Source organism: Amblyomma maculatum, chromosome 3, assembly GCF_055883805.1.
Source record: "Amblyomma maculatum isolate TAMU_Amacu chromosome 3, ASM5588380v1, whole genome shotgun sequence".
NCBI lineage: Eukaryota > Metazoa > Arthropoda > Arachnida > Ixodida > Ixodidae > Amblyomma > Amblyomma maculatum.
The window spans coordinates 220,872,566-220,894,069 of NC_139346.1; the positions used below are offsets into that span (position 1 = coordinate 220,872,566).

The 21,504-nt window shown below is 49.8% G+C and overlaps 2 protein-coding genes across 4 annotated transcripts in view; one reads left to right on the plus strand and one right to left on the minus strand.

Annotated features, from left to right (window-relative positions):
* The window catches only part of LOC146197758 (dCTP pyrophosphatase 1-like), an 80,255-nt gene extending 76,180 nt beyond the window's left edge, over positions 1 to 4,075 (plus strand). The window contains exon 5 of the mRNA XM_084599673.1: positions 3,928 to 4,075. The gene's annotated coding sequence lies outside the window, so the exon portion shown is untranslated. The remainder of the gene's footprint in view (positions 1 to 3,927) is intronic.
* The window catches only part of Sarm (sterile alpha and armadillo motif), a 168,569-nt gene that overhangs the window by 38,865 nt on the left and 108,200 nt on the right, over positions 1 to 21,504 (minus strand). The window contains exon 1 of one of the 3 annotated variants that reach the window (XM_084599670.1): positions 6,073 to 6,732. The exons of the other annotated variants lie outside the window; for them this stretch is intronic. Coding sequence (XP_084455796.1) covers positions 6,073 to 6,120 — 48 coding nt within the window. The 5' untranslated portion in view covers positions 6,121 to 6,732. Of the gene's footprint in view, positions 1 to 6,072; positions 6,733 to 21,504 lie in introns of those variants that run through there. 3 annotated transcript variants of the gene reach the window in all.

Genomic DNA, 21,504 nt, shown 5'->3' on the forward strand with positions numbered 1-21,504 from the left:
TTGACCAACACCGATCTGTGATGCAAGCACGATGCGGTGGCACTTCTGTCGCCAGGCTGGGCCGGTTGGGGGTGAAAAGTAGGCTTAGCGCCCATAGGAATATATGCATGGAACTGAAATATTTCAAAGCAGTTTTATCATTTCACGGGGCACCTATGATGTCGTTATTGGGTACAGAGCAACTATGAACATCCTAAAACAGATCGGGAAAGTATGAAATTTCATTGCCGACGCAAAGTATTTTAAACACCACGAAACATATGGGGGTGCGAGTTGGGAGGGCGACCCACAGAAACACATGCAAGCACTACTTACCGCAGCATATTTCTCGTTTCGCAGTTAGAATACGAGTTCGAAATGCATTCCGTCCGGCAGCGCGGCCCATACAAAATATGCGTAAAGAACCGTTCGCAAATAAGCTGACTTTGCGCCTACAAAAGCAGTCGTTTGTTAGGAGCTGGTGCATTATTTTAAGACCATGAATATATGTGCGCAACAAGATTTCACGTCTGAAATTTTTGTAAAGTATATTTATCAATAAATATGTGTGGCGCTTTCCAGACGAACCCCCACGTCTAGGAAGCAAATCGCCCAAGCGGCGTTTTTTTTTTTTTTTTTTGATGAACGTCTTGTACAACGCCCCGAAATCATGTTGCATGGCGGAAGTAAAAAAAAAAAAAAAAAAAAAAAAAAAACTGCCAAGTGCTGGCGGCGCACTTGTGCCGCTTAGGCAGTAATTAATGATGCCATCGCAGAGGAATAAAACGCAAAATAACGGGAACGACGTCATTCCGTTCTGAAGACATCGATCGTGGCTAAGTAGAGGCGGTAAATATTAAAATAAATGACCAAGTCGTAAGCAAGTATTTCGACAACCCATGCGCGGTTCCAGTGGAGTGACTTGAACATTTTACAGTCTCGAACAAGGCCTGCGGTGAAGCAATATATTTCGCAATGTAGCGAAAAGCATGCATGCTCGCTGATGACCCACCTGATTCAAAGTAATTGTGTGCCTCCAGGGACTTGTATGCCTGGATGGTCTCTGCAGTGAAGCGGCTCGGAGAAAAAATTAAATGCACTAAAATGTTTGCCATGCCCAATTGTGGCAGAGCGTCCGCGTCAGTCCGGAGAACTTCCCCATGTTTTTCAGGCATAGCGATTCCGGGTGCACAACGCCTTTAATGTACAGCTTTTCATTGTGGCGCTTTTATCCAATTCCGACAAGTTTTTCGCATAATACGACATTGCCGTAGCGCACAATTCCCTTGCAAGTCTGACGATTTACGCGACTGAACTCACAGCATCAAGCTGGGTTTCGCAAGGGCAGAGGAACTAGAGACCAAATTGCCAACCTTCGCTGGATCATGGAAAAAGCAAGAGAGCTCCAGAAACCCATCTACTTCTGCTTTATTGATTATGCGAAAGCGTTTGACTGCGTAGATCACAGCAGATTGTGGCAAGCTCTCCAAGAGATGGGAGTTCCAAGTCACGTCATCTGTCTCCTCAGGAACCTGTATGAAGGGCAAGAGGCCACAGTCAGAACTGGGCATGGTCTTACTGATTGGTTTCCGATTGACAAAGGAGTGAGGCAAGGCTGCATACTGTCGCCCTGCCTATTTAACCTATATGCAGAGTGCATCATGAGGAAGGCCGGTCTGGACGAGTCTTCAGCTGGAGTGAAGATTGCTGGAAAACGTATCAACAACCTTAGATATGCGGATGATACCACTTTAATGGCAGAAAGTGGAACTCGAGACTTCTGATGCGCGTACAAGAAGAGAGAGAAGTTTGGGCTTAAACTGAACATTAAAAAGACAAAGATCATGGCGTCTTGCCCTATCAAGTCCTGGAGCATCAATGGACAAGAAGTGGAAGCTGTGACAGATTTTCTCTTCTTGGGCTCCAAGATTACCTCGGAAGGAGACTGCAGCCATGAAATTAGGAGACGCCTGCTTCTGGGAAAGAGAGCAATGGTTAGCCTTGACCGCCTGAGCAGAGACATTAGTCTGCCAACCAAGATCCGTATAACTCGTGCTATGGTCTTTCCAGTTGTGATGTATGGATGCGAGAGTTGGACTGTGAAAAAGGCTGACCGCCGAAGAATTGACGCGTTTGAATGGTGGTGCTGGCGAAGACTCTTGAGAGTTCCTTGCACTGCCAGAAGATCAAATCAGTCGATATTGTCGACCATAAACCCTGACTGCTCATTGGAAGGTCAAATTCTAAAGTTAAAGCTCAGCTACTTTGGTCATCTGATGAGAAGAGAGGAGTCTCTGGAGAAAGATTTGATGTTGGGAAAGGTTGAGGGTCGCCGGAGAAGGGGTAGGCAGCGAACGCGATGGTTAGATGGCATCCTCGAGGCACTGCAGATGAAGTTATGTGATGTTAGGAAGATAGTGAGAGACCGGAAAGCGTGGCGTGACATGGTCCATAGGGTCACGAAGAGTCGGACACGACTGAACTCACAGCATCACCGCGCACAGTTGCAGACGGCCACAACACCACCGGCGCCTGTGTTGGCAGAGCTGAGGCGGCCGCGGTGGGTATCGCCACTGCTGCCATTCGCGATTTTCTTTCAGTCCATATTGTCGTATGGCGCTTGATAACTGCTTTTTAAATGTAATTCTGTCTAGAATGTATCACTTGAGCGACAATATTATCAAGCTAATTTAACCCACGCGGCGACATACCAGACTAAACAAAACAGCGCAATCCGTTACACCCAGCTTATTCACAACATAGGTTATTCGGGCAGTTTTAAAAGTAGATTGCCTCCACAATGACGCAGCATACTTCTTCAAAGCGCAGGTCAACGCGTAACGACCAGCCGCCACTTCTGGTGCTCTGCGAAAGACGTGCCGGTAAGTTGTGTTTGTGTTTCTATGAATCGCCGTCCCAACTCACACCCCCATACGTTTCGCGGTGTTTTAAAAGATATACTTCAATGAGATTTCATACTTTCACGATCTGTTCTAGGATGATCATGGTAGCTCTGTGCCGAATAACGATATCATAGGTGCCCAGAGAAATGAGAAGACTGCTTAGAAATATTTCGGTTCCATGTATTCGCGCTAAACTTACTTTTCACCCCGAGTCGGCTGCGGCGCCGCGAGCGCTCCCTTTGTTTGTAAACACGGTGTTAGTCTATACGCGCGGTTGCCAAGTATTCACTGCATCTCTATAATGATCTTGGAGGTCCTCGCATCCGCACGTTTGCGTTATTAGTTAAAGGAACACCAATGACGCTTCAATTAAAACTTTGTTGGCGGTAAAAATCGAGTGGCGACTCTGCCTGACTATGTTGACTTCTTTGTTCGATAGCAAAATACGCATTCATTTATGAGAGAATTGGATTTTCCAAGGGAACATGCTTATTTCCTTTTTTTTTTTCGGACCATAACTGACGTCCACACCTCCAACGACTCTGTGATAATCGTTTGTAAGTGGGGATGTAAACTAGCCTAAGAGATCTGTAGCTAAATTATTGACGTTACCAGAATTTGCGTGTGAAAACTGTCGGTGGTGGCACCGCCTGTATTTCATTTGTGTATCTCATATTCTGCTAATGCTCTTTCAGTGAAAGTCGGATGTGTGGCGTCGGAATGCAGTAATCTTTAGATGCGGGCAAATTTCAGCAATGTTCCTTTAATAAACGATCGGTTACAATTACGTACCTCCTTTATGCTCATTTTGCGTAAGACGGCTTAGAGTATGCAAGAGAATCATTGCCGAAGCCTTTGAGAGGCTTTCTTAAAAAAAAAAAAAATGAAACAAACACGGAATATAAGCATTTCCCCACTTACAACAGGCTCATCATTTTAAATGTCAATCAGCTGTCAACATAGTGCGGTTTTGCTTTGCAACACTTTTCATCCCAGCTCTAGTAAGGCCGTTACTTGATCGTCTTCCCTTCTCTCTCAACCCCAGAACCACGGTGCCCAGAACTACCGTGATGCAGCACCAGCAGCAGACCAAGTTTGATACATGGACAGTGAAGCACAAATCTCGAGTGGCAGATATCCAGCCTTGAAACAGTGGGAAGGGTGTAGTTTAACCGCCGAATAAAAACAGTCTCCGCACCATGGAAACGGATTCTCTCCCCCGCGTGCTGCAGGCTGCGGCGAGAGAAAGCAAACCGGCACCCACCGGATCGAAGTGGACAGCACCGGGACACAAGCGCGCGCGGAAAGGCAAAAGCGACACGGGTCATGGCGAACTGTGGGGCGGGCGAAAAGCCCATCTCGAGCGAGACGGCGTTTCACGCGATCACTCCTTCCCTTCCTTCTCTTTGCACGCGGTGTGTTGAAACGGCGCGAACAGTGCCGGAACAAGCCATATTCGATGCTGAATACGGCGCGAAAAGGATAAGAAGGAACACAAAACGACAGGACTGGCGCCAACTTGTTTCAAGTTGGCGCCGGTCCTGTTGTTTTGTGTTCCTTCTTGTCCCTTTCGCGCAGTATTCTATATCAAACAGCACCAGGTTGACGTATATAAGGGCCAATTTTTTAACCTACACTAGTGTAGCAAAAAGCCATTGGAAGTATAGGAGACTTGCTACACTAGTGTAGCTGGTGTAAGTTAAAAAAAATGGCCCTAAAATGCATACTTCGTCACCCTGCCGCGAACGACAGAAGCAGCGCGGCCTCGTCGCATTGTGTCAAAACAGACTTTCGTAGCCTGAGTCTCGAACATCAGTTACGCATTTTCCATCCATAGAGCTCGCGTACATTGCGACAAGGACTTTGCGTGTTACTCGGGCGCAGAAACATATGTAAACAAGTGCGGCTCGACAAACAGGAAGACCACCGCGGTTGCCGAATGGTTCGAGCGTCTGCAGGGAGGTACGGGGTTCGATCTTCTGTGCAGGCACCGGTGATATAATGGACACATGTTTCTTGGTGCAGAACTTATCTGGGGGCGAGAGAAATGGGTATTTGTCCCAACCTTGTGTGGAAAAAAAAAAAAAAAAAAAAAAAAAAACTGTCATGGCCCTCTTTGGCCAAAGCTACCATTGCGCAATTAAAATTCGCGATCATCGACAAGAAAGAATACCCTCTGGTTTGCTACATACTGGATGTAGGCTGTGAAGCTGTCATGAACGTGATGACCAGGAAGGCGTTCATAATGGGCAACGCAATACATGAAATCGTTTGTTGTCTGATTGTTCTCGGTGCGCCGCGATATTAGAACCTGCAGTTAAGCGCCCAAATGCAGAAAGACCCATATATTCTTGGAAGCAATCGCAGAATATAGCACTAATAATCCCGAACCGTAGTACTATTGCAGATTTCAAGCCCATAGAGCCCGACAGCAATCAGTCGTGATGGCAGTAGCTAATAACCAACACATGATATTGTTTATACAGTACCTACCCCTATTATTAAAGAGCAGCTTTACTCTGAATGCGCGAAGCATGTCTCCAAGAGCAAATAAGGCGTCTGTTTAGCAGCAGTCGAATAATAAATTCCTGAAAGCGTGTGCACTCTCAGCGTGGCTATGCTCCGCGGAGCATCAGCACATCCGGCCGTGCATCGAAAGAAAGTGGCGCAGGGTCTGGAAGCGGTGCTTCGTGTCGTCTGATACAGCGCCGAAACGCACCGGGCTTTTCTATTGAAAAAAGCATCCATGCTCCAAACGCGTCGAGATCGCTCACTGCAACGTATTGCTCATTCCTATGGAAGGTTGTCAATTGGCTAACTTGGGCATCTGTTATACACAGGCGGGGCTGATCCTGCAAATAAGTTTCGAGCTAAGCTGCTGATTAGGGGGTGATTCTCGGATGATTCGTGTCGTCTGACCAATGACATGCGAGCAATTTTAACAGAACCGATGTTTTCTTTGTTGCTTGTTCATTTGGGTGATAAAACCGTTGCAACAGTGCGCTCTGTAGCAGACGACACCAGGCCCCCTTTGCTTCGATACGCGGATGCGCCGTGGAGCGCGCTGAGCCGTGTTCGTACTTAGTGTACACATACACCACTTCCACAAGAAGAACCTGTGCACTTCCTTGCGACAGATAAGAAAACGAACACGTGACAGAATTAGGAAATGCAACTGGTATCTACTCACCATCCACTTGTTGCTGAAGCGACGGCCTGAGCTCAGCACGAACACCATCTTGCCCTTGGCTTGACGGTGCGCGCTCTGCCAATTATTTCCCGGAGAGAGCACGGAATCGTTACCCCCCTCCCGAGCTGCACTTCCGCTAGACCTTTCGTGCTAACAAGGTGCACGCCGGAAGGACGCGACAGACAGTCGACGAACTGCACAAAAGCCGATCCACTTCTAAGAATACGCTTACGAAGCCCGATGCAATCAATTAGGCTGAATCCAGGTCGAAGCACTTCCACAGCAGAAAATGAAAGAAACGTTAGAATGTGTCGCGACGACGATGAAACCTCGGAGACAGGTCAAACAGTACGATCACGTGCGCGGCCAGACCGGGCGACCAAAGTCATGTGGTGTCGTCACTGGAAGAAGGCACCACAAAGGGTCACTCGATCAGTCGCTGCCACTGCTGCTGCAGCGACACAAACGCGCTGACGACGCCGGTTCCCGACAGAAGGAGATGCGATCCAATAGACTTCATCGAAGTCGATTCTCGCGGCTGGTGTTCGCAGCCGAGAAGCTCTGCTCGGATGCTTCAGACCGGAGAGATGATGAAGAGATGCCCGGAAGCCGAGCAACGGCGCACATAGGAAGCGGCGTCTGCACCTGACAAACGGAGCTGCGATTCTGCCGCCAACCCGCGCGTGCAGCGAGCAAACGACGGCGGCAACGAACGTCTCTAGCGCCGGCGGCGGAAAGTGTCGGCGTTGCTTTAAAAGGCCGCCCAGACAGGCGGCCCTTGGCAGCTGCCCCTGGCTCGCAGCCTCTCTCTCCTCCGTTCGCTCACTTTCTTTTAGCCTGTTCGGAAGTGCCTTGGCTCCTCTCTCTCCTCCGCCCACTTTCTCGGGGCACTTTCTTTTTAGCCTGTGCGGAAATGCCTTGTCCTAAGTTTTGATAGGCAAATGCGAATACCACTTCAGTTGGCGCCACACGCAAAGCGCTGAATCGTTGCTGCGAGTGACGGACGCCCTTAGGAAAAAGGGGCAGTCAACAGGTCGCTTCATCGATCATTCAATGCCATTGAGATTTCCTGAACATGGGAAAGGCGCGTTTGCATCGGAAGTTTCGGGTCTCCAGTGGCGCAAGAGCGTCCTCACAGCGTGACGAACTCCGCACGCGGCCCCGTCACTACGCGTTCCTGTTTACTGTCACTTGGACGAAACACTTCCAAGAGAGCAGCCGGTGCGTGAGCATTTGCATCCTATAGGCCGACGTTGGGCCATGTGACCAAAACAGACAGTTCAGTGTCCTGTCAGCGGGCCTTCAGGACAGCGACCTTGGTCGTCAGCGGCGGCTGCCGAGAAGGCGCCGTGTCGGAGTGACGCAACGTTATCTCGGCGCTGCGCGTGTTGAACCGTCGGCGAGGCGCCGATGTCCCGAACAGGCTTCTCCGCACGAAAACACCGTGCGGACCTCCAAGTCTCGTTCGCGCCGTTTTTCGAGAGAGAGCAACGCCGAGTCGGTTGTACTGAGTTCCATTCGAGCTAGCTTACTACTGCTGTCAAGCAAGACACATGTGGGACGAGCAATCGTAATGCAGTAAAAAATCAAAAAAAGAAATGTCAGATCGCGAATAGCAGGTCGACAGAACATCGCTTCATTAGTTTACAAGAGTTATGAATCGTAGTTATGTCTGTGTAGTCGTGGCATCACCAACCCTGTCAAAACTGATTTCCGGTTGCAAGGTTTGGAAACGGCCTCTACAGAGACGTAGATGTTTTTCAGTCGCGGTGAGTGAAAAAACGCTCATATCAACATGCGCCCATCTCGACTGCTTTTATCATCCATAATTTATCTTTCCGTAATTGGTTATGTGCGCAGTACGTTTATCAGAGCTCAGCCTGCGTGAGGCAAGCAGGCGTGGGCCCACCATGACACACCGGCATGTTAACTTATCTCTGAGATGTCGCATCCATGGAGGCCAGACCCTAAACAAAGTTCCCCTTCATACAGGCGCCCGCATGTAGCCGATACATATTCAAAGCACTCGCATGTCTCCAGCGAAGCTGAACTCTCGGTCGACAACCGTTTTTAGGAAAACTACGCTATTCATATATGCATGATCAGCGGCTGAACATGCGACACTCTGTACATGTGACATTTTTCAAAAGACATTTGGATATGAAAGAAAAAAACGGATAAGAGGAAAAAAAAAGATGGTTCTCGCTGAGTGTTACTTGCAATGAGCTGTAGCCCAGCTGAGGGGATACACAATCCCCTGCCTCCATTATAACGGCCACGCGTAATTAACACGCGTGATTACGCGCGCTGGTAGTCTGTAGAGAGGTTGGCGGAGGCGAGGGCACGCTGGCCACCTCCCGCCGCCTCCCGGGCCCTGCGGCGACGCTGCCGCGGGCTTCCCTCTTTCCTGCCGTCGTAACCCGGAGACCTCCTCTCCCGTTCCAAGGGACGAGCGCGTCTGTCACAACTCCCTTGGCGTCTTTCGGCGGATGAGCGTGCACGCGCACGGTACAGCATTTTCCGTCGGGAGACCGCCGCCTTGACCCTCTGTTCCCGGTTCAGCGCGCACTTACCGCCGCGGGCCGTGAGCACGAAGCCGCACCAGGTGAGCAGACTGCCTCTCGCTCCTTGTACGTGCTCGGTTTGATTTCACCCCCGCACGCGGAGGCGTTCGCTCGCTACACGGCGGTTGTACTTGAGTGCATTTTCCTTGCCGTTACTCGAGCATAATAAACTGTTAGAGTACGTATCTCGGTGTATGTCCCCTCTGGCTCAAACCCGCCGCAGTAGCGACTTCTCGCACCGCGGGTTGGGGGTCACAGCTCTGTCTGTTAGGGCTGCACGTCGGGGCTAGAAGGCGACTGTAGCGTCTACACCCCCCCCCCCCCCCCCGTTGCGCATTCTTGCGAGAATTAACCCCCATACAGCCAAGCCAGGTACCTTGATCTTTCAAATTTTCCAGTCTTTTTTTCTTTGCGCTATTTTTCTACCTCGATCGTTCCAAAGAGTGAGCACCGCCCCATATATCGGCGTCAGTGAGACTAGCACTGCATCGTATGAACATATTGTGAAAATACCAGCGGAGCGAGAGAGGTTTGCAACTGTGTAGTCACGCATACCTCTAAATCGTCCTGCTGCGGAGTGCGCAGCAAGACATTGCTTTCGTAGAGGCATTGTCATATTTCACCCTATTAAAAAAATGACTATCATGCTACACATTCAAATAGCATATAAGTATATGATGTCGCATATTATCATAAAACATCTCCCATAATTTATGATATTGAATGATAAAGGCTGTATGAGGTTATTGTATCATATAACTTTTTTCAGCCTATAATCAGCGTGAGGGGATTCGGCAGGGTTATCTATATTTTTGCAAACTGATTCTTATCGTAAACGCGCTCCAAATGGCTCGAAGAGTTTAACATTAGAAATGGCTTCTCACGCACGCCTTCTTCCGGTCGTCAAATGACTGTTGACATGACTACAGAATGTCGTCGACGTATAGGTTCTCTGATTGCGCTTGACAAGTAATGAAGGAAAGCTGGCAAGCATAATAAGACATCTTTTTGAGAACGAACTAGAACCCCCTCCCCCCTTTATTTTTTGGCCGCTTTGCCCACCCCCACAAGAAAAAAAAAATAATGCGGCACATGCGAGCGCCAACTTCTACCTATACCTAAAACTTCCTGCCAGCAGATATGAATAGGTAACCGCTGCCATCGCGAGAGTGCATGCATTTCCTGACTTCTCGAAGTAATCTCAGTCATCAACGGATTCCGAGCTCGTGTCCTTCTTGTGCCTCTTTAAATCTTCGTCTTCAGGCGTGCCATCTAATATTCAGATGGTATACACCCTCGATGTGGCCTATGTATACACTTCCTAAGCCACCTACAGTGGCCTCTTCGAGAAAGCTCCGAAACAGGGTCGGTACAGTAGGGCGCGATGTGTAACCGCAGTGGTTACGGCGCTCGACTACTGTGTCCAAGGAGGCGGGATCGGATCCTGGCAGCGGCGGCTGTGTTTCGATGGAGGCGAAACGGAGTGGCGTCCGTGTGCTGTGCGATGTCAGTGCACGTTAAAGAACCCTAGGTGGTCGAAATTTCTGGAGTCCTCCACTACGGCGTCTCTCATAGCCTGAGTCGCTCTGAAACGTTAAACCCCTCGAACCAACCATCTGTGAAACAGCATCTGCGATTTTGACTCCTCGTAATACCGCCACATAGGTAAGAAATAGAAAAATGGAAGTCGAAAGATTTCTGCTGCGCTCTTTATTACATGCCTTCTCGCTGGAAAGTCCGCAGAGTGTATTTTGTTCTTTTCCCAGATATATAAACAGATGACGCGCCCCGGAATACGTTAAAATGCACAGCTCGAAAAAAAAAAAAAAAAGGTGACTGACCACGGTCATTTGTTCGAACCATTTCAGCCGTAATGACTACTTCCTTCTCGCTAATCGTCAACTTGTCTTGTAATCACTTTGACAACAACAGTTTGTCACTGGCAGCTAAATTTGTCCAAGAGCTTAGTACCTCCAGCTGCTTTTACGTTGTCATTTGTGGTTGCCCTCGACAATTAACGCGGCTGACATTTCAGTGCATCGAGCGGCTGACAACTCTGCACGGCCGTACGCATACTAAAAGCGACGGTGCGCACACCACTGTGCCGCGTGCAAGTAGAAGTTGAGCTGGTTAAACTGGGTCACAATTCTAGGATTTATCTTCGGCCTGTTTCCCCAACCTTCATCCCACCCCGCTTACTTCCTTTGAAATCGTAGCATGTTTTGAACCTGCAACATAAAATTGTAATTCTGCCCACTTCATGTTCATATATGCTGTCTGCTCTCCTCAAGCTCACCGTGGTCACACAGTATGCATTTGTTATCGAAAACAGAATGCGAGTCGACTTTCGATTGCAGATTAGTGTAAAACAGCACTAGCGCGAAACGATTGTTCCGCAATTTCCCCTCGATAAACAGTCGTTTACGTTATTTTGCTTTACCACACATGGCACTGGCTTTTGAAAGAAAAAAAGATTATGAAGGCTGCTTGCGGCAGAAAATGCCGGGGTGTCCAACGACGACGCGACTCAACTTTCACAGAACGCGCCTAAGAGAGGTTTCGAAATAATAAGCATTAAAGTGCGTTTACGGAAATGCAGATTTACATCGAGCGTCGTTTCTGATGTCATCATTCCATGCTGCTGAAATTAAGCAACTACTGGAGATAAAAATGCAGCGTTTCACCACTTGAGCAAAGACGAAAGTCAGTTCGGCGAAAACTTCTAAGCTTGTGGCACTAATAAACGCTACAAAGAAGGCATCGAACTTTTCAGAAACTCCGGTAATGCATTCCAACACTTTGGCCAGTCCGAAGAGGCATTTTATGTTGAGAGCGATCTGGTGCGGCTCATCCTGAGATCTGGACGTTTTTACGCACAGAAATTCGCAAGGCGATGGTTTCAAAAATTGCGGTTATCCAGTCCGATCAGGCAGATACTGATGACCAATATAATCCGCTCGCCTCGGAAAATGGACCTAAAATTCCACACCACAGCCTAGAAATTGAAGCACAGCACCAAGTGAACCTGTATCGGACGGCCATCTTTGTTTATGTTGTGCAGTGTTGCCAGACCCCGTCGACTGCTGATCACAAGGACGCAGAATAAAATCGCGGCAGCCGCTTTTCGATGGAGGCGAAAATCCCCGTGTACTGTGAGCGCACGTTAAAAAAAGCCTGATTGTCGAAAAGCAAATATGGCCGAAATTTCCGGAGCCCTCCACTCCTGCGTCGCATGGTCATAGCGTGAGTCATTTTGGGACGTTACAACCAACTAAAGCAAGTCTCCCTTTGTGCAACCATGATAATCACGGCGTCGTCTGTCGCATGCCACCCGTCGATAGCCGGTGGTCTGATAGGCGGCAGCGAAATAGAGGGACAGAACGCTGTTAAGGATGGCGACAACGAGACGCTTTCAACCATCGTGACAAGAATTCCCCACCGGAAAGGAACGCGGGCTGTTCGGCCGGACGGCGACAAAGTCGGGTCATCGGGAAACAAAAAGGTTCAAGTTTATCCCGGCGTCTCCCGCATGGGTCAGTACCCTCAAGGCGGTCATCCCCTTCGTCTGGCCGACAGCGCGCAGCCGCCCTTGCGACGCAGACGCCCAGACCATGAGGCGCCAACGCTTTTCCGATTCGTCTTGCCGACGGCCGCGCGGTGGCTCGTTCGACACAGGTGTGTCCCAGACTATGCGACGCCGGCAGACAGCGAGCGTGTGCTGCCCTCTACACCGCCACAGCGGCTTTCTCCTTCCCCACCAAGTCTAAATTCTTAGGGGGCGTGTCTGTGAAATTGTGGCAATTTGAATGACATTAGAGTGATAAGGACACTCCCTCGACGACGAGCCCGCCCCGCCCTTCACCTAGGGAACCTGGGGAACACGGACCCTTTAAAACTTTGTGTGTGTGCGGGCATCATCAGTTCTTCTCTGGAGTTCTTTCCTACCACAAATAAACCAAGTTTTCGTCCTTCGCTTCTACTCTCAACTCCTTCGCTCAGCGGCACTTCTTACTGAGGTGGAGCGGGCGTCGATGCGGCCGACGATTCGTCCAGCGACACCCGGGTCCCAGCCGCATGGTAACAAGAGGCATGCTCATGCAACAGCCTTCACATCGTGGATGTCTCGGTTATACATAAACGCGAAGGCATGAGAAGTCAGCAGTGCCCCGGTGGACTGCTCCTCTCGTCGATTTTAATTCGTTTGCCTGGCGCGGTTGAGGTGTCCACCCAGAGCGGAAAATTTCACTCGCCATTCCTCATGATATCATTTTTCTTGTTTCTCAGCGCTGCTTTCTCGTGCCACGCTGCGTTGTATTGTGCCTGTGCTCAATGCAGCGATAAGAATCGAAGTTAATGTGAAGAATATGGACAGCACAATCCGCTTCTGTCTGTGGAGAGAGGAGAGCTATATGGTCTAGTGACGCCGGAAGTATATTTCCAGTGCGGGGGCTGAGAAAATTCTTTGTTTATATATATATATATATATATATATTGCATACGTACCTTTAAAGTACCTGGTTAAGCGAGGATCCAGGCACTGGTAACGGGCACTGGTAGCGAGCAGGACCGGAGCGGGGGTGGCCTAGCTTGCAGTCAGCGGGTCCGCAAAATCACTTCTTCCTCTTTCTCGGCGATATGCCCACTTAATCTGAACTTCTTTACAATCTGGCCCCCGCAGAAAAGAGAAGCCATCCTGGCGACTCAAGGAGGCGAAAGGAATGCGGGATCGTAGTAAGGCTTCAAATGGTCGACGTGAACAATCTCACGCCCACGGCGGCGAAGGTCGGTGGAAGCGGCTAGCGGTTCAACTAGGTAATTGACGGGAGTAGTCTGTTCGAGCACTAGATAGGGTCCGTGGTACTTGGAAATAAGCTTGCTGGTCAGACCGGGTAGTGTCGATGGGACCCAGAGCCACACGTGAGCACCGGGAGAAAATTGGTGGACAGAGTGGCTGCTGTCGCTGTGCGCTTGTTTCTGGGCTTGCTCGTCCGAAGTGAGTGAGCGAGCCAGTTTGCGACATTCTTCAGCGTGTCTGGCAGCTGCTGAAAGCGATGTATACTCTGAGATGTCAGGAAGGTAGGGAAGTATGGTGTCGAGTGGAGACGAAGGTTCACGCCCGTACAGCAGAAAAAATGGCGAGAATCCGGTAGCTGCTTGAATGGCGGTGTTGTAGGCGTAGGTTATAAACGGGAGAATCTTGTCCCAATCGGAGTGATCGGAGGCGATGTACTTGGACATCATGTCACCTAGTGTGCGATTGAAGCGCTCTGTCCGTTGGTTTGAGGGTGGTACGCGCTGGCTGTCCGATTGATGGTTTGGCATTCGCGTAGAGCGCTTCGACAACCTCGGATAGGAAAGATTTGCCTCGATCACTTAGAAGCTCACGGGGAGCCCCGTGCCGCAGAATGAAATTATGAAGAAGAAAGGACGCGATAGTGGGTCCGGTGGCATCCTGAAGTGCTGCTGTCTCCGCATAGCGAGTGAGATGATCGACGGCCACGATTATCCAACGATTTCCTGCAGGTGTGTACGGCAGAGGCCCATACAAATCGATGCCAACACGATCGAATGGTCGGTATGGGCACGAAAGGTGTTGTAGTGGAGCCGGCTGATGGAGAGGAGGCGGCTTGCGACGTTGGCTATCGATGCATGCACGAACGCACATACTTACTGACGAAGGTATACATACCGCGCCAGTAAAAGCGCTGTCGCAACCGTTCATAAGTCTTAGATACACCCACATGGCCACACTGCGGATCGTTATGGTAAGATGCGCAGATATCACTTCGGAGGTGGCGAGGTACGACGAGCAGCCACTTACGGCCATCTGGCATATAGTTGCGTCGATAGAGAAGACGGTCACGAAGGGCGAAATGCTGCGCTTGACGACGAAGGGCGCGAGGAGCCGGTGAAAGTGACGAGTTCGTTAGAAGATCGATTAGTGATGTAAGCCACGGATCCTTGCGCTGTTCTGATGGCATGTCGTCGATGGACAAGGAAGACAAGGCGGAGCTGGAGGCAGGGGACAACGGAGCGTCAGGCGACACTGGCGAGCGAGATAAAGCGTCTGCGTCGGAATGCTTACGCCCTGTACGATAGATGACTCGGATATCATACTCTTGTAGTCTAAGCGACCAGCGGACGAGACGGCTGGTGGGGTCTTTTAGTGAAGACAACCAACATAAAGCGTGGTGGTCCGTAACATCAAATGCGCGCCAATACAAGTATGGCCGAAATTTCTGAAGCGCCCAAACAATTGCCAAGCATTCCTTTTCTGTCATCGAGTAGTTGGTCTCGGCCTTGGTCAGCGTTCGACTTGCGTACGCCACAACGTATTCATCAACACCGGGTTTTCGTTGGGCAAGAACAGCGCCGAGGCCGGCGTCGCTGGCATCGGTTTGCACTTCGGTAGGAGCAGCCGGATCAAAATGGCGCAATACGGGGGGTGAGGTAAGTATCGTGCGCAATTTCGTAAAAGTAGTATCGCAAGCCGGCGACCAGGCAGAAAGATCTTTGTGGGCGCTGAGGAGTCGCGTCAGAGGAGCAATGATTGTCGCAAAGTTCCGAACGAAACGCCTAAAATAGGAGCATAAGCCTATGAAGCTGCGAAGTTGCTTGATAGATGTTGGCTTCGGGAACTCAGCGACAGCTAGGAGTTTAGATGGATCAGGAAGGATGCCATCCTTGGACACTGAATGCCCTAAAATAGTAAGTTGGCGAGCGGCGAAATGGCACTTTTTCAGATTGAGCTGCAGACCAGCGTCGCTAAGACATTGCAAGACAGTTTCAAGACGAGTTAGGTGGGTCGCGAAGTCGGGTGAAAATACGACGATGTCATCCAAGTAGCAGAGACATGTGCGCCACTTCAAATCGCGGAGAATATTGTCCATCATGCGTTCAAAGGTGGCGGGCGCGTTACACAGGCCAAACGGCATGACGTTGAACTCATAGAGGCCGTCGGGAGTGACAAAAGCTGTCTTGGGGCGATCGTCTTCAGCCATTGGAACTTGCCAGTAGCCAGACCGTAAATCGATTGAGGAGAAAAATTCCGCTCCATGCAAAGTGTCCAGCGCGTCGTCTATGCGTGGCAGCGGATAGACGTCCTTTCGTGTGATCGCATTAAGTCGGCGGTAGTCCACACAGAATCGAATAGACCCGTCTTTCTTCTTGACTAAAACGACCGGGGACGCCCAAGGGCTACTGGAAGGCTTAATAACACCTCTACGGAGCATCTCATCGACTTGCTCATCAATAATGCGGCGCTCTGAGGCTGATACACGATAAGGACGTTGGCGTAACGGGGCATGCGTACCAGTATAGATGTGGTGGGCAACAGTTGATGTCCGACCCAAGGATGGCTGCTGGATGTCGAAGGAAGTTCGGAATCGGTTCAGCAAGTCGAAGAGCTTGGCGCGTTGATCTGGAGCGAGAGCACTGTCGATGGCTTTGTCAAAGGCAGCAAGAGGCGATGGAGGAGACGAGGAACGAGGTGGGCTAAGGGCACTTGTGTTGTCGGAGATTGTGTCGGCACAGGCGGAGAGAAGCGGCGGGACGGTAACAAAATTTTCTGATCGAACAGGGTCGGTATGCCCAATGCACTCGCCACATTGCAACGTGAGTGAGTCGAACGAATCATTAGTAATTGCTAGTTCGGTGCGTCCGCTTCGTACACTAAGGACGGCGCAGGGCAGGAGAAGACAGCGTCGTGAGACGAAAAGGGAGGATGGGGTGAAGAGCACTGTACAGTCATGAAGAGAGGCACAGTTTATAAGCACAATAGCGGCAGATAAAGGCAGGATATCAGTAGCATCCGCAACGTGGCATTTGGCTTCCCCAAGAACGTTAACGGTGGTCGGTGCGGTGCACAGCGGAGAAAGCTCTACTTCGGCACGAGCGCAATAAATTACGGCGCGATTGCGACACAAGAAGTCCCACCCTAAAATAATGTCATGAGAGCAGTCACGAAGAACGATAAAACTGATGACGTAGAGAACGTCCTGAATGGTGACTCGAGCCGTGCAGGCACCGAGCGGTTTGATATGCTCAGCAGTGGCGGTGCGCAAAGAAACACCGGAATACGGCAGAACAACTTTTCGTAACAAGCGGCACAGTCTAACGTCAATAACCGACACAGCAGCACCAGTATCTACAAGCGCAAGAGTACAAACATTTTCAATGGTAACTTCTATTTAATTGTTCGGTGGCGAAGCAGGACTTTCACTGTTCGATAAAAGAGCAGTTCTTGCCTGCGGAACTGCGTCTAGTGGTTTTCCGGCTTTGGCGAGGTAGAACGGCGGCGCATCGGCGACGGAGAGCGACGGCGCGGAGAGGTTGAGCGGTTGTCATAGGTTGAGCGGTTGTCATGCGAGAAGTGGTCAAGGTGGGACGAGGGCTGAGTGGGCGCACGGAGAGGGGACGGTGGCTGCGCGTAGTTGACCGGGCTCTGATCGAAAGCGTACGGTGCCGGGCGACGGCGGCACAGGCGTGCAACATGGCCAGGGAGACCACATGCAAAGCAAATCGGCCGATTGTCAGCTGTGCGCCAAGGGCTTAGAATAGGTGGCGCACGACACTGAGTGAAAAATGCCCGCTGAGGCGAACCGTACGATGGAAAAGGCGTAGGAGGGGGTGGTCTTGCGGCAACCTCAGCATAAGGCAGTGGACTGGGTCCGGGCGTCGGGACAGCGTCGGCATGAATGAGCGGAGCTGTGAGTGGAGCGGCATGAAGAGGTGGTTGTCGAGGGGGCGGAAGTGCTTCGGCAACTTGTTCCTGAATAACCTGGCGTATGTTCGAAGCGAGGTGTGAGCTGGATTGCGGAACGTTTGAAATTAATGATAATTGCCGGGCAACTTCTTCCCGTACGAAGTCTTTGATTTCCTGGATAAGTGCAGAGCTGACAGTGCCATCAGACATAGCCGCGATCGTGCCTTCAGGTTGTCGAGGGACGATGGGTTGGCGACGAAGTTCGTCGTAGCTTTGACACATCGTGACAACATCACTTACAGTGCGGGGCTCTTTGGCCATGAGGATGTTGAATACGCCTTCATGGATGCCCATCATGATGTGGCGAATCTTCTGAGCTTCAGTCATCGATGCATTTACACGATGGCACAAATCTAAAACGTCTTCGATGTAGCTTGTGAAGGTTTCGCCTGTCTGCTGCACCCGCTCGCGCAAACGGTGTTCGGCGCGAAGCTTGCGGACCGCAGGGCGACCAAAGACATCCACAAAGCGAGATTTGAACGAGGCCCAAGTTGGAATGTCAGCCTCGTGATTTGTGAACCACAACTTTGCGACTTGTGCGAGGTAGAATATCACGTTGTTAAGCTTCAAGATATCCCACTTATTGTGGGTGCTTACGCGTTCATACGACGAAAGCCAGTCCTCCACGTCCTGATCGTCGGTACCGCTGAAGGCCGGCGGGTCCCGCTGGCGAAGCACACCGGATGATGGAATGGAAGGGGCCGAGGTAGCGGCGCCGGTGGTGTTAGTGCTGGAGTCAGTCATTGAGGTAGGAATTCGGCGGCTGCGGAGCTCCAGGGCGAGGAAATTGAAGAGAAATCCCGCGACCTCCACCAAGTGTTAAGCGGGGATCCAGGCACTGGTAACGGGCACTGGTAGCGAGCAGGACCGGAGCGGGGGTGGCCTAGCTTGCAGTCAGCTGGTCCGCAAAATCACTTCCTCTTCCTCTTTCTCGGCGATATGCCCACCTAATCTGAACTTCTTCTTTACATACCTTTATTTTTCAACTTCACAAGGTGCAAACGTGGCTGGAGAAAAACTTCATGTACCTGGCGATATGATCGGAGGACCGGGAGCTATAGGACTTCACCGCAAGGCGTTGAGGAAGGCAGAAGACGGCCGGAGTTAGGAGAAGAGCAAACTGAGGATTTATTTTACATATTTACAAAACATAAACGTGCAAGCACGTGAAAGTGAGCGAGGTAGCTCTTAATGAACTGAGAGCACAGACGAGACACACTGAAGCAGCCCTCGTAGGCTGCTTAAATCACTTCCCAGCCCAACTGTGGAACCCGCAGCTTTCCAAACGTCCAATGGGCGCTGAGCCGCTTCTTTTGGCTCCACCCATGGCTTCTTTGGCTTCGCCCAATTGTTCCACCAGCACCTCACGCACAAACGCGCACATATACACACACACCTCCTCGCAATTGTACAGGCGAAGCTGTATACCACTGCACAACGGCCAGGCCGTCCCCGTTGTTCTCTGCGATGTCCCATCTGGTTTCAGCATCTTCAAGGGCGCCGGTCAGGCGATGGGGCACACATCCTCAGCAGTACAATCTGGATCTTAATGTCCATCGAGCGGCAGCAGCTCCTTTGAGTCTCTGCTGGGTCACAACACGACGGCGTGCCGCGGCTCCTGGTTCGCCCGTGGTCCATTGTTCAGATCAAGAGACGCCGACAAAAGACTTCAATTAGGGAAGATACGTGCTCCTTTGTACTGACGTCAGCACGCCTCGGCCCGCAAGGAAAAACCACATCCGGCCTTCCAGCGGCGCTCTCCATATGCGCGGGCCCTCCGCGACGATTTACAGGCATAACACTGGTAAATACAAATTAAGTCTTTTCTCGCAGTTTTGCACAGTACGATTCCAGAGAACAAGTTGCGCTGAGCATGGTACCCACGCCAGCCGTTGTTTCGATTGTTTAAATTGCTGTTGCATGAAAGCCAACCTAAATGGCGTCAAGCACCACTAATCTTTCTCTGTGTTCTGTTGGTGTCATCAAAGTAAAACTGCCTATTACAGCGCCGTGGTAAAAGCCAATTTTGTGGAAAAGATTGGGCCGAAGTCGGCTAGTTACAATAACAACAAAAAATACAGACCGTTTAATTCAGGTAATCACGGAATATCGTGCAACAGCAGGGCGTTTTCACAGGATTGTGTTTGCTGTGTCTCAATTATGAAACTTTATTTCTCTGCGTTAATCACCGGGTCATGCTTGCAGAACACACCTTGCATGTGTGTTGCAAGCCTAAACGTTCCGAAAGCACTGCAGGATCTGCAGTGAAGAAGTGCGAAAGCCTGAGCATTGCTGCTGCACACTGTATACATCGCGCTCCTCTTATCGAACACTACAAGCGTTCCGTCGAACGCATCAAAGTTTACCGGCGTTCTATAATTGGTTTAAAGGAGAGGGAAGGCGCCGTATCTATCACACCTGTTTCTGTGGGCACCTGAAGTCTCTCGGAAAGGTCGGCTTCAGACATAGGGTTTTTGCGTAGTGCTTCAGCGCTAATAATGTAAACAAGGCAGGTGGCAGGAGTGTGGGTCTCTGGCTAAAGTCCCTTGATAATTTGAAAGTAGCGACACTCTCCTCCGCGCCGCGCTTTCCTCCTCGATTCTCCTCGCGCGGCGGCGGCGAGCGCTGCGCACGACACGCTTTTTCCCCCTGACGCCCGCCGGCCGGCCGCAGCAGTGAGTGAAGCGCGAGCTTTTGGGCCAGGTCTGCGCTCCAGGAGTGCACAAAATTTTTGAAAAATTGCGAAAAAAGCATTGAGAATGCCGATAATAAAGTTCATGAATTGATTGGTTTCTTCTTAGAACTGTTTGAATGGGGAATACTGATAAACAAAGCTTTCAGGCGAGTTCTGTGCTACAGACACTTTTTAAGTCTCATGATAAGGTTTTACTTTGTGCACTTAATCTAGTACTGCCTCTGACTTTGTTTTTTTTTTTTTTTTTTTTTTTAGAGCGTGAAATCTGTCACCGCGGTAAAACTTCAGGAAACGATCCAGGCTGGTGCTTTGAACTTCAAGATTAGAGAAGGTTAAAGCAGGACTTAGTCTATTTCGCTACTGTCAAGCTATCTCTCTAAGCATAGTATATGTCACGTGATCAACCATGAGATTGGATTATTGGTTAATTGTACATGTATTTAAAATCAATTACTGGGCCAAATTAATTGATATTTAGTAAATTGCAATTAAAATCTAAATTTTAGCTGCAACATCGAACCGTATACCGTTGAAAAGCTTAGGCCAAGTGTAATGGCACTGTGCTAGTTAGCGATCCGCGATAATCTGCGTTCATTAGTTAATTTTGTATAAAATCAAATTTTGAGCTGTTGTTCCTTGCTGCTTCGAGGCAAGGAACAGGTTTGCCACGGCAGTCTTGATATGATGCTGATGGAGGAATTAAATAATTTTATGAGTACGTGGCCCCTCACTGACTCCGCGTGTGGTTAAAAGACAGCAGGGTACACTGGGAGAAGTGGTGGGCCCTATTGCCGATACACTGAAGTTCTGGGGCAAGCATGCTGTGGTCTCATGCGCTGTGTAAAAGAGCTTGATTTCATTGAACGCAACAATCAAATAAAAAAATTACAAGGTGCACATAGGTCTTCAACGTGCGGAAATGAGAAAGCGTATAACTGCCAATTCATTAACTATCGCTATCCTATCTATCACTATATCTACTAATGCCAGAGACCTATCGTAACTGTCACTATCCGCAACGAACACTATCACCTCACTATCCGGGCCTATTACTATAATTTACTATTATTATCCGTAACAATCACCATCATTACCTATCACTATTCATAACCATCACTATTTAATCTGATGCCGTCCCATGACCCATTGATATACTTCAATTTTCATTGACTTACGTTGTCAGTCATATCTCTGTTATCTCATAATATCTGACGAGACAACTATACATTGACTTTTAATTCTTATACTTTCTTGTTTTCTCATAAATGGAGGTGGGAAAAGAGCAAGCCACAGAAATAACTGACTACTATCAACGCGAGGTTCATGTCTCTGTCGAGGAGGCTTCCTTTACTTCAGGACAGGTCGGTGAGAGAAAATTGATGGAACTGCGTTTGGTCTGGTTTTTTTTT